At 36.6% G+C, this 17,358-nt stretch overlaps 1 protein-coding gene across 1 annotated transcript in view; it reads left to right on the plus strand.

The window, feature by feature from the left end:
- LOC116632639 overlaps nucleotides 1-5,489 on the plus strand; it is a 1,010,297-nt gene extending 1,004,808 nt beyond the window's left edge. The window contains exon 7 of the mRNA XM_032404581.1: nucleotides 4,875-5,489. Coding sequence (XP_032260472.1) covers nucleotides 4,875-4,924 — 50 coding nt within the window. The 3' untranslated portion in view covers nucleotides 4,925-5,489. The remainder of the gene's footprint in view (nucleotides 1-4,874) is intronic.
- Nucleotides 5,490-17,358: the final 11,869 nt, after the last annotated feature.

Below are 17,358 nucleotides of genomic sequence, written 5' to 3' on the forward strand. Positions count from 1 at the left end.
GATAAACATATATGATCACATATAGATAGAAGCAATAAGCACACCAGAGCTCGGTTTCTAATACCAGTATGAAAAGAGAGGAAAATGAACAACTTGACTGTAGAATAACCTGATGAACATAACCTCCATCAGGTCATAAAAGTTATTATTAGTAACCTATACACCCAATATAATCATAAGAAAAACATTAGACAAACCCATGTGGAAGGACAGCCTAAAAATTACATTGCCAGCACTCCTCAAAATGGTCAATGTCATCAAAAACAAGGAAAGCCTTCAAAACTGTGAGTGCCAGGAGTCACGATGGCTATATATAATGTGGTAGACTGGATGGGATCCCAGAAGAGAAAACAGATATTAAGTAAAAATTAAGGACATCTGAATAAACTAGGGTTTAGTTAAAATCATGTATCAGTATTCTTCATTTGCGTTACAAATATACCATACTAATGTAAGATATTAACAAAGGGAAACTGGACATGGTATAAAAGAGAACTCTTTGTACTATCTTTGTGGTTTTCTATAAATGTAAAGCTAGTCTATAATTAATGTTTACTTAAAAAGTAAAGATGACAGGTATAAGAAGCGAGTTAAGTAAAGATTTTAAAACTTTTTTATGAATGCGATAAACTCATTCAAACAAGGAAATAAGACTGCTGTGTGTATCCAAAGTAGATCTCTATTCCAGGGAGAACAAGTCATTCCACCTTCCATTATAGAATTAACCCAATATGCTCAGAAGGTCCTCTCAAGGAATGGGGGCATATTGTGACATCAGTGTTAGTCTCTGCTGTTTGACACTCAGCAGTGGCTGTAACCAGATGGTTCTTGCTGAATGGAAGTCCATGTTGCTGAATCCATACATAACCTCCATCTGTGCCCCAGACTCATTATTCATGAGCCCATCAGGCAAGAAGAAGGATGGCTTGGAGAGAGGCTGACTAAACACTCAAGAAACCATTTTCTGGTCCATCTAATTATTAAGATTTTCATCTGCTTCTATTGTTCTTAGCTTTGGTGTGGGGCACGAGTACCTTTATGAGAAATGTCTCTCTATGTATCTCTTTCCTATCCTCCCTGTCAACAATTTTCCAATCATATTTCTTCCAAGTTCCTGACTCTCAAACCAAACCGTTAGCCACTGCCTACCAGTCAATGCAGACCTAAAATTCTGGTCATTTCTTCTTTAGGGCCAAATTAACAAGATACACTGCTTGATAGAAGGATTTTGTCCAAAAATTTTGTTTCAGAGCTACTCTTGAGTAAGGTGCTAATGCTGCAGATGTCCATTATTGGGAGATACCAGAATATTATGTAGAATTATTTGTAAGCCAAGCGAAAGGTTTTGTCCACCAAAAAGTGAGCACCAGGAATTCTTCATGGACCGTAAGTATCAGTTGAGAAAGGGGAGGCAATATGCTGGTAGGAGAAGTCATGGAACCATGAGCACTTTCTCATGTGATTGATTTCTGCTTTCAGTAACCACTTGAGCCTTATTTGTTTATACTACCTCCATTTGAAAATTGAGTGCTATTGTGCACACCCAGCTTAAGGCTTGATGGGTCATACAACACCCAATTAATGATGAGTATATGGAATTGGTGGACAAAGATCAAATGTTTTGTCTCTTATAGGGCCCCCAAACAAGCATGAAATTTTTTTCTCCTCAGGAGAATAGTTATCTACAGAGGATGGAATAGCTTTGTTCCAAAATTATGAAAGTGTACACTGTGATTTACTCACAGGGGCCTGCCAGACTTTCCAGACTTTATCCCTAACTTCAAGTACCATTAAATCTGTTGGGTCATATGGATAAGTGGCATAGCAATCCGAACAGTAGCCTGGACTTACCATAAAACCTCTTCTCTGCATCCCACTCAAAACTGGCATACTCTAAGCTAATTAGGTAAATAGATTGAAATTGCAAACCCAAATGAAGTATATATTATTTCCAAAATTCAAAGAGGCCCACTAGGCACTGCTTCTCTCTTAAAGGTAGAAACTGTTGTTTTTAGTTAAATCTACAAGTTCAATTGATACATATTTCTATTTTCCATATTTTCTGCAGGAAAGAGTGCTGCCAAAATTCCCAACACGGGGCACTTTTTCTCTAGCCTCCAATAAAAATTCCCTCATTTCCCTTTCAAGGCTTTACTAATATTCTCCTCAGGGCCCTTCTAGTTTGCACCTGACAGCTGGTCCCGAAGCTGATCCACGTTTCAGTTTTTTGTCACAACTGCTCTGGTACCAATATTTGTTTAGGTTATCTATGCTGCATGACAAATCCATTTTAAAACTTTCTGGATTAAACAACAGTGATTTTTTTTTTTTTTTTTAAATCTCTCATGATTCTGTTTGTTGATTGCGCTCACCTGGATGGTTCTTTTGCTTCATGTCATTGTCATCAGGTGCCACAGGCATCTGGAGTCTATACTGGGCTGGAATGTTCAAGACATTTAATTCATGTGGTTCTAATTAATGCTGGATGGGAGTTCTTTCATGGATGTTGATGAGAACAGCACAGTTTCCTCAATGTGACCTCTCCATGTGGCTTGGACGTCAAACAGCATGTGACTGGTTTTTAAGAGGGAATGTTTCAAAAAAGTGAAAGTGGACAATTGAGATCTCCTAAGGACTATGGAACTTACACAGTCACTTCAACTACACTTTATTGATCAAAGATAGTAAACAAGGCGAGCCAGATTCAATGAGAGGAGACTACACTATGTGTGAATACTAGAAAGTCTCATTGATTGGGGGCCATCACTGTGGATCAACTATAGTAGAAGAGTTTCAGAACATTTGTTGCCAAATAGATACAATACTAATGCCTAAAATCCCATTATCTTGAGCATTACAATATGTTTTGCTTATCTGTTTACTCTCCGGTCCTTATTACTCACTGCCCCCAGAATGTTCTGTATAAAAACAGATCATACACATCTTTCCACTGCTCAATACCATTTAATGACTCCTTCATACTTTAGAATAGAGTTTTTGCTCCATATTTTATAGTGTTTTATGGTTTTAGTTCTTAGCATGGGGTGAGCAGATAGTGCAAATACCATTTTATAAATGGACGAATAAATGATGAATGAAGTGCCATTTAGTGCAAGCTTCTCTAAATTGCAATTCCAATTTTCAGAACCAAGAAGGCATATTTAATTTCTCTACTCTATTAGAATATGATATGATCAGCATCCTCAATTCAGAGCTTAGAAAGACAGATATAGAAAGTGATAAGAAAAGTACAGTATGGTAAATTACATGTAAATACATTTAAAAAGTACTTTAAGAGAGAAATGGGAAAATACTTAAGAATATGTAAAAAGACGTATACACATGCAAGACAGTTTAATCTCAAAATTATTAAGTGTTCCTTTGATGACATATATCTTTTTCTATAAAATTTCAATTTCTAGAAAACTGCGTGTGTATAAAGACATGCATTGAAAAAATGGTTTAATAGGTAAAGAAAATATAGTATACATATTTCTTTTTAAAATGAAAGATGCATAGGCAGGAGTGGCTTATTTTTATGTTGTGCACTCAAGCACTCATACATAATATAGAAATCAATTAGATTAATTTTCATCTTGTTTTGTAAAATGTGGAAATAATAGAGTAAGTCATGTGCATGTGTTAGCTTCTGGTAGTAAAGTAATAATAATAATAAATCTATTTGTCATTTCAGCATACACATTTTTTCTAATTACTTCTACACTAATCAAAAAATAAGGTGTTGATTTAATTTGATTTTAAGGTATTGCAATTGCATAATAGGAAGCAGATTTCAAAAATTCCTAACTGACTTCGACAAACTTATTCTTTTTTTTTAAGATTTTATTTATTCATTTGAGACAGACAGATACAGAGAAAGAGACAGAGCATGAGCAGGGGGAGGGGCAAAGGGAGAGGGAGGAGCAGACTCCCTGCTGAGCTGGGAACCCAATGTGGGGCTTGATCCTAGGAACCAGAGATCATGACCTGAGCCGAAGGCAGACACTTGGGGTGCCTGGGTGGCTCAGTTGTTAAGCGTCTGCCTTCGGCTCAGGTCATGATCCTGGGGTCCTGGGATTGATCCCTGCATCGGGCTCCCTGCTTGGCGGGGAGTCTGCTTCTCCCTCTCCTACTCCCCCTGTTTGTGTTCCCTCTCTCGCTGTCTCTCTCTGTCAAATAAATAAATAAAATCTTAAAAAAAAAAAAAAAAAGGCAGACGCTTAACCATCTGAGCCACCCCAGTGCCCCAAACAACAAACTTATTCTTTAGATAAATGATTGTCTTTAGCAAATATATTTATAAATATATTTTCTTACTATGATTTGCACAGTTTGAAATCTTCTGCATTCTTGTTTTACTTATCACTTGAAAATGATACGGCTTCTTGATCTAGTGATGCTTATATAGATATTTTGGACAGTGTGAAAAAGAATCTTGTATCCTGCTTTCAGGATTGGTTATAAGAAGCTTCTCTCCAAGACAAAGTCCACGTATTTTAGGTATATTAAATGTTGGTTTTAGAGAGTTAAGACAATGCTTTCCATCTAGATTTTACATGTTATAAGAGGGGTGTATGTATACATTTATGAAAACATAAGATTACAACATGATTAACTTTGTATACAACCAAATGAAAGAGGCTTAATGCTGTAATTTTACTGTACTATATATCAACTTTAAGTGATAGTTTAATTTCTTCATGTAGATTTGGATGTGATCGTGTACATGCTTAATTTTGATTTTTTAAAATTATTTTACCTAGAAACACTTTCTTATACGGTCTCCCAAACCCATGTAAGCCACCTCCTCCATCAAGCAATCTGTATTTACAATTGAATATGTATTCTTTTATAATTTTTCTTCATGTTCATAGGATCAGGAAGAGGAAGGCAAGCAATAAGGGCATGTCATCAAGCAAGTTAACCATGGAAGGCACTGGAATATATAAGCCATTGTGGACCTTGAAGGGTCAGTAGAGCACATGCTCCTCAAATTACGTCTCCAAAAGTAACAAAAGAAATGGAGTACTTTTCCACCAGTTCCCATCAATCGAGGGCTGTTCCTGAGGATGGGCATTACTGAGCAGCACCGCCAGCCTGCAGTGTCTGCAGGCAAAGTGAGTTCATTTTGTCAAGGAAAGCCCTCAGGCAAGTGGTGCAAATGCTTGTGGTTGGAGAGCAGTCTGAAGTACACTGCACTGGTAAGCTCCCTGAAGCTCTGGGCAAGATAAGGCCAACCGTTGCTGACAGAGAAACCTTGTAAATCACCTGCTGACAATGGCAGAGCCTTCATCAGCCTGTGTTACTGAATAACTGTGTGGAACCCCTACTCCAACACCATAGATTGAACTTTAATAGAGCAAGAAATAAAATCATACATGTTAAAGAATGGAGACTAGGGGTTTATGTGTTACAGCAGCCAATGCTAATAAATAGCTGATGCTTCTCTGACTCTGAAGGACTCTAAAAATGAGGAATCAAATTTTCAATAGCCTAATCCTTTGGTGGAAATCAGGATACTGTTACCTCCACTTCAAATACTTTATTTAAAATTCTTTTATTTTTTATTTTTTTTGGATTTGAGGTCCTCTGTTTTGTTTTTGTACTTTATTATTTTTTTATTATGTTAAGTTAGCCAACGTATAGTACATCATTAGTTTTTGATGTCATGTTCAGTGATTCATTAGTTGCGTGTAACACCCAGTGCTCATCACAACACATGCCCTCCTTAGTACCCATCAACCTGTTACCCCATCCCCCACCCCCCTCCCTTCTGTAACCCTCAGTTTGGTTTCCAGAGTCCAGAGTCTCTCATGGTTTGTCTCCCTCTCTGATCCCCCCTCCCCTTCAGTTTTCCCTCCCTTCCCCTGTGGTCCTCTGCACGATTCCTCATGTTCCACATATGAGTAAAATTCTTCAAAGAGGGGGGTGCCTGGGTGGCTCAGTCTGTTAAGTATCTGACTCTTGGTTTCAGCTCAAGTCATGAGCTCATGGGTTGTGGGATGGAGCCCTGCATCAGGCTCCCACTCAGCAGGATGTCTGCTTGAGATTCTCTCCCTCTGCCCCTCCCCCCACTCTCTCTCTCTATCCCTTTCTCTCTCTGTCTCTAAAATAAGTAAGTCTTTAAAATTCTTCAGAGAGGTACTGAAATCTCTTTGTAACTCTCATTCTACATTGCTATGGAGTAATGCATAAGACATTATATACGATTTGTTTTCAACATGACAATATCTTGCCTGCTAACGTGTTACCGGAATCATCAGAACTTTTGAACATGACTGTATTTTCGTTAATGACCAAGATATCTATAGACTTCATCACCAATCAGATAGGAACTCTTCATTCTCTAATGTCTCACCCTTCCTTTTAAAATCACTTTAGCAAGAAATTTTTAGCACCTTCTAGACATTATGGTAAGAACAAACAGGAAAATAAAGGTTTTAATATCTTAAAATAATAAGAAAAATCCTTAATGGTTTATTCTCACTTGGATTTTTAACTGTAGTACCCCCTCTGATTTGTTGCCTGCTTTTCAGCTTGTCTTATATTTACCATGGCTAGTCATTTTCAAAGTTATTTTCCCCCTTTGGGTCTCAAATGGTATAAGTGAGTTAAAACCCAATATGCTTTTATTATTCTATTACCAACTACCTTTATTGCATTTATAGGAATTAATTGGCTGCTTATTATGCATAGAGAACTCAGAACAACAGTTCGTGTATATGGTACATTTTAGTTATAAACACATTGTAGAATAGGCACTAATATTTTGCTTGAAAATACCAAAGCTGTTGTCGAAGATTTCAGAGCTGTTAAGTGACAAAACCAAGTTTAACTCAAATATAGCTAAGACAATATATTCACTTTTGTGTACCTCTTCTCTTACTAGATTTATTGTCTACTGTATCTGATGGCCAATGTATAGTAACAGAAAAAAACAGATTAAGATCCCATAATATAAAACATGATTTGAGATATTAATGATAACATTAAATTCAATGATTAAGAACATTTCTTAATATTGAAAATATTTGTGGATATGCCAGTTCACTTGTAATGCTTATCTTAAGTTACAACAATAATGAACTGGACAAAAATTTTTAAAAAAAATATGTGCATTGTTCTCAGGTTATAAAAAGATAAATCAATTGCCTTTAGTAATTTATTCTAGGTTCAGGAAAAAAACACTATACATATATTTGGCAGAGTTCTCTATTTGTTGTTATCTGAAGAGATTTATTAATTTCAAATGTGTGGCACATTTGAGCGAAGTAAGAGAAAATAATTAATGTGGTACAACAACATTGTGTGGGATTTGCTCATGTTACTGCCAAGATTTGAGCAGAATGTAAGAAATTAGTGTTGATCATCAGTGTCTCATGATTTCTTTCATCAAGCTAAATCACAGTCACATCTGGAGTCTTTAATTGTGCCTTACAATAAGTTTAGCATACTGTAAGTGCTAATTAAAAGAATTGGAAAAGGCAACATGAGGGTAAGCAATTTCATGAAATAATATATTTCTTTTAAGCTACTACTAGCATGTACAATTAGTTATAGAATTACCCTTTTATTTCCATTGTCTTGTACTTAGAAACTTTAATGTAATGAAGCACTTCAGTAAATAGACATGTTCTTACTCTTCCTTTTTTCATTGCTTCTGTCTCATTTGCTTTCAAATTCTTATTCTTTAAACTTATCATTTCTATTCACATTGAATTATTTTATTTAAACATTTTTTTTTCTTCTCATTCAGAGTGAAGGTGGTAATTTGTTAGGAGGTATGTATGTGGTTTTTGAAAAAAGGCCTTAGCTACTCTTAGGAAAATACTGTAAATAAGCTCCCAAGGAAAGAATCCTCTGCAGCAGTACAATATAGGGCAGTGACTTCCAAATTTTAGTATGCGTGTGTCATCTGGGTTGTTTTGAAAATTTTCAGTTTTGGGGAAGTCGGTTAAGCATCTGCCTTCAGCTCGGTTCATGATCCCAGGGTCCTGGGATGGAGCCCTGGGGTGTGTGTTGGGGGGAGGGTTACCTGCTCTGCAGGGAGCCTGCTGCTTCCTCTCCTCCCAGCTCGTGCTCTCTCTCGCCATCTCTGTTTCTTTCTCTCTCAAATAAATAAATAAAGTCTTCAAAAAAAGAGAAAATTTCCAGTTTGTAGGACCCCATCTTAAGATATTTTATTTTCATAGGTGGAGAGGGGAAGCAGGAAAATGAATTTTAATAAGTAAATTCAGATCTGATTCAGGTGGTCTGGTAATGGAGAATCATTTATGCGGAATCTAAGAATAAAAGATCTGATACAAATATTATCAAGGAAGCCTTTGGTTGTCAGTCGATGTTTGTTCCTGGCAGGGAGACATCTAATGCCTAAGCCCCCATGTTTCCTTGTGCTCCAGTGGGTCAAATAATAATGTCAACCCCAGCTAGGAAATCTTTCCTATTGCTGGAACTCTCAAGTTGGATCTGTCTGTCCTATGTCAATAATTCCAGCAGGGTTTCCACTGGTCTCTCAGCCTATCTCATCTCCTCTGAAATCTAGTGCTTAAGGAGAGGGTGCTGTCTAGTTTGCCTAAAGCACAAAGGCAAACAACTCAGCTGTCCAGCACCCTCCTCTGAGTGGGTGGCAGAACATTCAAGTTAAACGTTCAAGTGTACTGAAAGCAGAATGTGAAAATTAGTTTTTCCTGTTCATAATCAAATAGCCTTTCCTATATGTGATACTATCCTGGTTGTATATTTTAACAGTAATCCTGGTTGAAATGGTAGTATTGATTTTTATTATGTTACAAGCTTCTTGCTTCTTACCTAAAATAATTTTACTTCTAATAAATGGAATTTTGTTTTTGAGAGAAAGAAATGAATAATTTTCTTATATATAAGCTTTGCCCACAATGAGAGAGCTTCACATCTACATTTGATTATTCACATTTATGCTTCATTTACTTAGTCATGACTCACTGATCAAAAGTGACCACACTAGAACCTCTCATTAAGCTTCCTGTTAATAGACCATAATTGCTTCAAAATGTCTCTGTACATCTTTAATATAAAACATGCATTTTGCAAATAAAACTTTGTTAATATAGACTCATATTTTAGAAATTATTATAATTTGGATAGTATTGTGTCAAAAATGTAGCATGAAAAGCGGCATTTATTATATAAGTTTATTGTTTTTAAAACCAATAAAGTTTTAGGCAAACAAATCTGAATAAAACGGTATAAATTTAGACTGTTATATGTGTTTGTATTTGATTAATCTATGATTAGCATTTTTTTCAGTTTAACATATTTATAGCATATACTAGGCAATGGTTTAAAGAAAAATTACTTTTCAAAAGTGTTTGCTGTTGTTCTAAAGAAATTAAAAGTATTTTATCTAAAAGAGACTCCTAAGGTGGTATTTTTAGCAGCAATAGTGGGCAGAAAATCCTTCTCTGCATTTCTGAATTTCCAACCTAGATTTTGTCAACTCATTTTTTTTTCAACTCTTATTTTTAAATAATTTCAAATTCACAGGAGATTTGCAAAAAAAATGCGAAGACCACTCATATACCCTGCATTCAGATTTATACAAGTTAACATTTTGTTCTCTTATCCCTAAATGCTTAGCATAAATGTCTTAACACCAAGGACATTTGTTTACTGCTTATGTAATTATTTTAATTATTATTCTTAGCCTACTATGATGGATGAAGTTTGGTCATCTGGTTAAACTGCTGTCCACTAGATTTTCCACTATAAAAGTAGCTTTTCTTCCTTCGTAAGAAATATGTGGCAAGAATTTTTTAGACAATTTTTCATTTACCTCGTAATCTTGGTCTCCATTGATAAATCTTACCTGAATTATTACTATGAAGTTATGAAATGGTAATTTTTCTCAATCTGTTATTCCAAGTTATGATTTAGTGTTATTGTTTAAAAAAAAAAAAGAGCTTTTCCTTTTCTTTGATTTTTCTATATCTATCTTATCATCTATCAGCTATCTATATCTATTTTTATCAGTATTGATTAGTGGATTAGTAATTTACTCAACAAGTCAAAATCTAATACTTTCATTATTCATGTTGATGTCCAAATCATGCTGGATTGGACAATAGTAATAGCTTCTTCTGCACTATTCCCATGTTCCTTTTATATGATCCCATCATTTTTTTCATCATCTCCTTACTTTTGATTCAAGACCTTTAAGGCTCATAGTATATATTTCTTGCTCTAGCCCTGGAATCAGTAATCTTTATAAGATTCCAAGAAAACTAGGGTTAATTATATTGGAAAAACATATTTTGCAGACACATATCTGGGTCCTGGTTGTGGTTGTTACTACTTGGTTGTTATTGCTCCTGTGCCCTTTAGGTGGACAAAGAAAAGAAAAGTTAAAATGTCATCACTTCAGCCCGATACGTGGGGATACTTCTAATACCAACCCAATGCAAAAGTTTTCTCTGTATTTCTCAAGTCCATGTTATACATCATTTCTCCAGCAAGAGGAACCAGACTCCCAACAGCTTATCAAAATTCACTCATTTGCTCTCCTACAAAATAGTTTCAGAATGGCTACACCACTACCAATTCAAAAGTCAAACATACCAATAGAGTTTTAGATTGGTTTACGGTTATTTTTACTTTTGAATAAGAACATATAGTGGAAGTACTGTTTTAAAAGTTTGGTGGGTTATTAATTATTTATTTAAGTGTGGTTATTTTAATCATTTTAAGTATAGTTATATTCAGTTTCAATTTTTTTCCATTTTTATTGATTTAAATTTTTTGAATATATAAAACATTAATTTAGTTCCCCAAATCAAAGCTATACAAAAGAGGAGCAAGATGGAGGAGAAGTAGGAGACCTAAATTTTGTCTGGTCCCAGGAATTCAGCTAGATAGTTATCAAACCACTCTGAACATCTACAAACTCAACAGGAGATCAAAGAAAAGAATAGCAGCAATCCTATGAACAGAAAAGTGACCACTTTCTGGAAGGTAGGACGTGCAGAGAAGTGAATCCGAGGCAATATTCGAGAAGATAGACAGTGGGGGAGGGGGCTCCATCAGCTGCTACCAGCAAGTGATAGAGCAACAGAGCACAAAATCAGAACTTTTTGAAGTCTGCTGTGCTGAGGGACATTGCTCCAGTGGCTAAGTGGGGGATGGAACCCTTGCTGGGACAGTGTGGTCTCAGGACCCTTGGGGTCACAGACCGGGGGTGCCTGAGTGCGGCAGAGTTCCCAGGTATTGAGCGGGGAAGCCAGCTGCAGAGACGGAGCCGAGGAGTGGGCTCTCAGCTCGGGGTGGCCATAAGCCGTGATCCGCAGCCCAGTCAGCCACTGCTCTTCCAGCAGGGACCCAACAAGTGGCAGATTCGGGGAGACTCCAGGAGTGGCACAGGAGCGCACCGCAGGAATCTTTCGTCTTTGGAGACTCCAAACAGGGTCATGTGCCAAAGATAGAAATGCTCAGTCACAGGCTGGGTGAGCACAGAGTGTGGCCGGAGACCAGGGAGACAAGAGTGATTGACTGCTTTTCTCTGAGGGCTCGTTGAGGAGTGGGGCCCCAAGCTCTCAGCTCCTCCAAGGCAGAGATTTGGAGGCCACCATTTTCTTTCTCATACTCCAAAGCTGTACGGAAAGCTTTCAGGGGACAAAAGCTCCAGAGAGCAAACCTGAGCAGATTACTTAGCCCGGCCCCTGGCAAGGGCGGGGCAATTCCGCCTCGGGCAAAGACATTTGAGAATCACTACAACAGGCCCCTCCACCAGAAGATCAGCAAGAACATCAGCTAAGACCAAGTTTACTGATCAATGAGAACTGAAAAACTCCAGCACTAGGGGAATACAGCACATAGAATTCATGGCTTTTTTTCCCCATGATTCTTTAATCTTTCAAAAGTTAATTCTTTTAGTTTTCTTTATTTTTTTCTTTTTCTATTTTTTTATTATGTCATGTTAATCACCATATTACATCATTAGTTTTGATGTAGTGTTCCATGATTCATTGTTTGCGTATAACACCCAGTGCTCCATTCAGTACGTGCCCTCTTTAATACCCATCACCAGGCTAACCCATCCCCCCACCCCCTCCCCTCTAGAACCCTCAGTGTGTTTCTCAGAGTCCATAGTCTCTCACAGTTTGTCTCCCCCTCCAGCAGGAAGGGAAAAATGAAGGAGGGGAAATCTCTCTATATATTTTTTGAATTTATCTTCTTTCTTTTTCAACCAACATCTTATCTTACCAATTCCTTTTTTAAAATCTTTTTTAATTTTCATTTTTACAATCATATTCTATCCCTTCATTGTATTTAACCTTATTTTTTGTATATATATAAGTTTTTCTTTCTTTAAAATTTTGGGATACAGTTTCTTCTAACAGACCAAAATGTACCCTAAATCTAGTGTATGGCTCTGTTCTAGTCTCCTGCTTGATCACATTCTCTCCTTTTTTTTTTTTTTTTTTTTTGAATTTTTCTTCTTCCTTTTTTCAACCAACTTCTTATCAATTCCTTTTTAAAAATCTTTTTTAATTTTCATCTTTACAGTCATATTACTTCCCTTCATCGTATTTACCCTTATTTTTGTATATATGTAAGTTTTTCTTTCTTTAAAATTTTGGGAGGCAGTTTCTTCTAACAGACCAAAATACGCCCAAAATCAGTGTGTGGCTATTCTATTCACCAGCCTGATCATATTCTTTTTTTATTTTCCCCCTTTCTTTTTTCCCCGGTTTCGGGTCTCTTCTGATTTGTTTAGTGTATATTTTTCTGGGGTCGTTGTTACCCTTTTAGCATTTGTTCTCTCATTCGTCTGTTCTTCTCTGGACAAAATGACAAAATGGAAAACTCGCCTGAAGAAAAAAGAACAAGAGGCAGTACTGACTGTGAGGGACCTAATTAATATGGACATTAGTAAGATGTCAGAACCAGAGTTCAGAGTGGCAATTATAAAGATACTAGCTGGGCTTGAAAAAAGCATAGAAGATACTAGAGAATCCCTTTCTGGAGAAATAAAAGAACTAAAATCTAACCAAGTCGAAATCAAAAAGCCTGTTAATGGGGGGCAATAAAAAATGGAGGCTCTAACTGCTGGGATAAATGAGGCAGAAGAAAGAATTAGTGATATAGAAGACCAAATGATGAAGAATAAAGAAGCTGAGAAAAAGAGATATAAGCAACTACTGGATCACGAGGGGAGAATTCAAGAGATAAGTGATACCATAAGATGAAACAATATTAGAATAATTGGGATCCCAGAAGAAGAAAGAGAGAGAGGGGCAGAAGGTATATTGGAGCAAATTATAGCAGAGAATTTCCCTAATTTGGGGAAGGAAACAGGCATCAAAATCCAGGAGACACAGAGACCCCCCCTCAAAATCAATAAAAATAGGTCAATACCCTGACATCTAATAGTAAAACTCACAAGTCTCAGAGACAAAGAGAAAATCCTGAAAGCAGCTTGGGACAAGAGGTCTGTAACCTACAATGGTAGAAACATTAGATTGGCAGCAGACCTATCCACAGAGACCTGGCAGGGCAGAAAGGACTGGCATGATATATTCAGAGCATTAAATGAGAAAAATACTATATCCAGCTAGGCTGTCATTGAAAATAGAAGGAGAGATAAAAAAGCTTCCAGGACAAACAAAAACTAAAAGAATTTGCAAACACCAAACCAGCCCTACAAGAAATATTGAAAGGGGACCTCTAAGCAAAGAAAGAGCCGAAAAGTAACATAGACTAGAGAGGAACAGAGAAAATATACAGTAACAGTCACCTTACAGGAGATACAATGGCACTGAATTCATATCTTTTAATAGTTCCCCTGAATGTAAATGGGCTAAATGCCCTAATCAAAAGACACAGGGTATCAGATTGGATAAAAAAACAAGACCCATTGATATGCTGTCTGCAAGAGATTGATAAACCCCTGGCCAGACTTATCAAAAAGAAAAGAGAAAGGACCCAAATAAATAAAATCATAAATGAAAGAGGAGAGATCACAACCAACACCAAAGAAATACAAACAATTATAAGAACATATTATGAGCAATTATATGCCAGAAAATTAGACAATCTGGATGAAAAGGATGCATTCCTAGAGACATATAAACTGCCAAAACTGAACCAGGAAGAAATGGAAAACCTGAACAGAACTATAACTATTAAGGAAATTGAAGCAGTCATCAAAAATCTCCCAACAAACAAGAGCCCAGGGCCAGATGGCTTCCCAGGGAACTCTACCAAACATCTAAAGAAGAATTACTACCTATTCTTATGAAACTATTCCAAAAAACAGAAATGGAAGGAAAACTTCCAAACTCATTTTATGAGGCCAGCATTACCTTGATCCCCAAACCAGATAAAGACCCCCATCAAAAAGAATTACAGACCAATATCCCTGATGAACATGAATGGGAAAATTCACACCAAAGTACTAGCCAATAGGACCCAACAGTACATTAAAAGGATTATTCACCATGACGAAGTGGGATTTATTCCTGGGCTGCAAGGTTGGTTCAACATCCACAAATCAATCAATGTGATACAATACATTAATAAAAGAAAGAACAAGAACCATATGATCCTCTCAATAGATGCAGAAAAAGCATTTGACAAAGTATAGCATCCTTTCTTGATTAAAACTCTTCAGAGTACAGCGATAAAGAGTACATACCTCAATATCATAAAAGCCATCTATGAAAAACCCACAGCGAATATCATTCTCAATGGGGAAAAACTGAGGGCCTTTCCCCTAAGGTCAGGAACATGGCAAGGATGTCCACTATCACCACTGCTATTCAACATATACTAGAAGTCCCAGCCTCAGCAATCAGACAACAAAAAGAAATCAAAGGCATCCGTATCGGCAAAGAAGAAGTCAAACTCTCACTCTTTGCAGATGATATGATACTTTATGTGGAAAACCCAAAAGACTCCACCCCAAAACTGCTAGAACTCATACAGGAATTCAATAAAGTGTCAGGATATAAAACCAATGCACAGAAATCAGTGGCATTTCTATACACCAACAAGACAGAAGAAAGAGAAAGAGTTGATCCCATTTACAATTGCACCCCAAACCATAAGGTACCTAGGAATAAGTCTAACCAAAGAGGCAAAGAATCCGTACTCAGAAAACTATAGAATTCTCATGAAAGAAATTGAGGAAGACATAAAGAAATGAAAAAACATTCCATGTTCATGGATTGGAAGAACAAATATTGTGAAAATGTCAATGCTACCTAGAGCAATGTACACATTTAATTCAATCCCTATCAAAATACCATCCATTTTTTTCAAAGAAATGGAACATATAATCCTAAAATTTGTATGGAACAAGAAAAGACCCCCAATAACCAAAGTAATGTTGAAAAAGAAAAGCAAAGCTGGTGGCATCACAACTCCAGACTTCAAGCTCTATTACAAAGCTGTAATCATCAAGATAGTATGGTACTGGCACAAAAACAGATACATAGCTCAATGGAACAGAATAGAGAGCCCAGAAATGGACCCTCAACTGTATGGTCAACTAATCTTTGACAAAGCAGGAAAGAATGTCCAATGGAAAAAAGATAGTCTCTTCCCCTCTAGAACCCTCAGTTTGTTTCTCAGAGTCCATAGTCTCTCATGGTTCATCTCCCCCTCCGATTTCCCCCACTTCATTTTTCCCTTCCTGCTATCTTCTTTTTTCTTTTTTTTTAACATATAATGTATTATTTGTTTCAGAGGTACAGGTCTGTGATTCAACAGTCTGACACAATTCACAGCACTCACCATAGCACATACCCTCCCTGATGTCTATCACCCAGCCACCCCATCCCTCCCACCCCCCACCACTCCAGCAACCCTCAGTTTGTTTCCTGAGATTAATAATTCCTCATATCAGTGAGGTCATCTGATACATGTCTTTCTCTGATTGACTTATTTCGCTCAGCATAATACCCTCCAGTTCCATCCACATCTTTGCAAATGGCAAGCTTTCATTCCTTTTGATGGCTGCATAATATTCCATTATATATATACACCACATCTTCTTTATCCATTCATCTGTCGATGGACATCTTGGCTCTTTCCACAGTTTGGCTATTGTTGACATTGCTGCTATAAACTTCGGGGTGCATGTACCCCTTCGGATCCCTATAAAAAGCTTTTCCACAGCAAAAGAAACAGTCAACAATACCAAAAGACAACTGACAGAATGGGAGAAGATATTTGCAAATGACATTCAGATAAAGGGCTAGTATCCAAAATCTATAAAGACCTTATTAAACTCAACACCCAAAGAACAAATGATCCAATCAAGAAATGAGCAGCAGACATGAACAGACATTTTTCCAAAGAAGACATCCAAATGGCCAACAGACACATGAAAAAGTGCTCAACATCGCTCGGCATCAGGGAAATCCAAATCAAAACCTCAATGAGATACCACCTCACACCAGTCAGAATGGCTAAAAGTAACAAGTCAGGAAATGACAGATGTTGGTGGGGATGCGGAGAAAGGGGAACCCTCCTACACTGTTGGTGGGAATGCAAGCTGGTGTAGCCACTCTGGAAAACAGTATGGAGGTTCCTCAAAAAGTTGAAAATAGAGCTACCATATGACCCAGCAATTGCACTACTGGGTGTTTACGCCAAAGATACAAATGTACGGATATAGTTTTGTTTTTTAATGAATAGATTATTCATGTCCTTTACCCAAGTCCATTTTCCCCAAGATTTTTATTTTATACTTTTCCTCTATTTTAAAGATTCTTTTTACATTGAGGATGTTGGCCTTATATTGGATTTATTTATTTATTTATCTTTTACCATGCAAACATTTTATTTATATTTCTTTTAATCAATCTAAGTCAGCTTATTCCCATACTCTGTTTATAGAGTAATTAATCTTAGATTGCTTCTAGTATTTGTATGACTTTACTGTTAACATTTAGATTTCTGATCCATATTGAAATATTCTTTTGTATACCCCAATTTTGTCAATTTTTCCCGTATGACATTCCATTTCCGGAGCCATTTTTTTAAAAAAGTCAATTTTTGCCTATTGATGTGAGATGCCACCTTTATCATGTGATAAGCTTCCTTATGAACTTAAATTATTTTTGAATTTTCAATTTTATTTTACGGGTGTTTTTGAATCCATGTGCTAGTAACACACTGTTTTAATTAGAAGAAATCTTTAGTATGATTTAATATTGATATGTAGTATTTCACTTTTGAATATTTCATATTTATTTTTAGTTTTATTCTACCATTAGATGTACTTTTGAATTATTTCCATTTTCTGGCCACTGTTTTGATATCCCAGTGGATATTCTTCTATATGATGCCTGGGGCATATGAATTTATATTGGGTATATA

Source organism: Phoca vitulina, unplaced genomic scaffold, assembly GCF_004348235.1.
Source record: "Phoca vitulina isolate PV1807 unplaced genomic scaffold, GSC_HSeal_1.0 scaffold7, whole genome shotgun sequence".
Classification (NCBI taxonomy): Eukaryota; Metazoa; Chordata; class Mammalia; order Carnivora; family Phocidae; genus Phoca; species Phoca vitulina.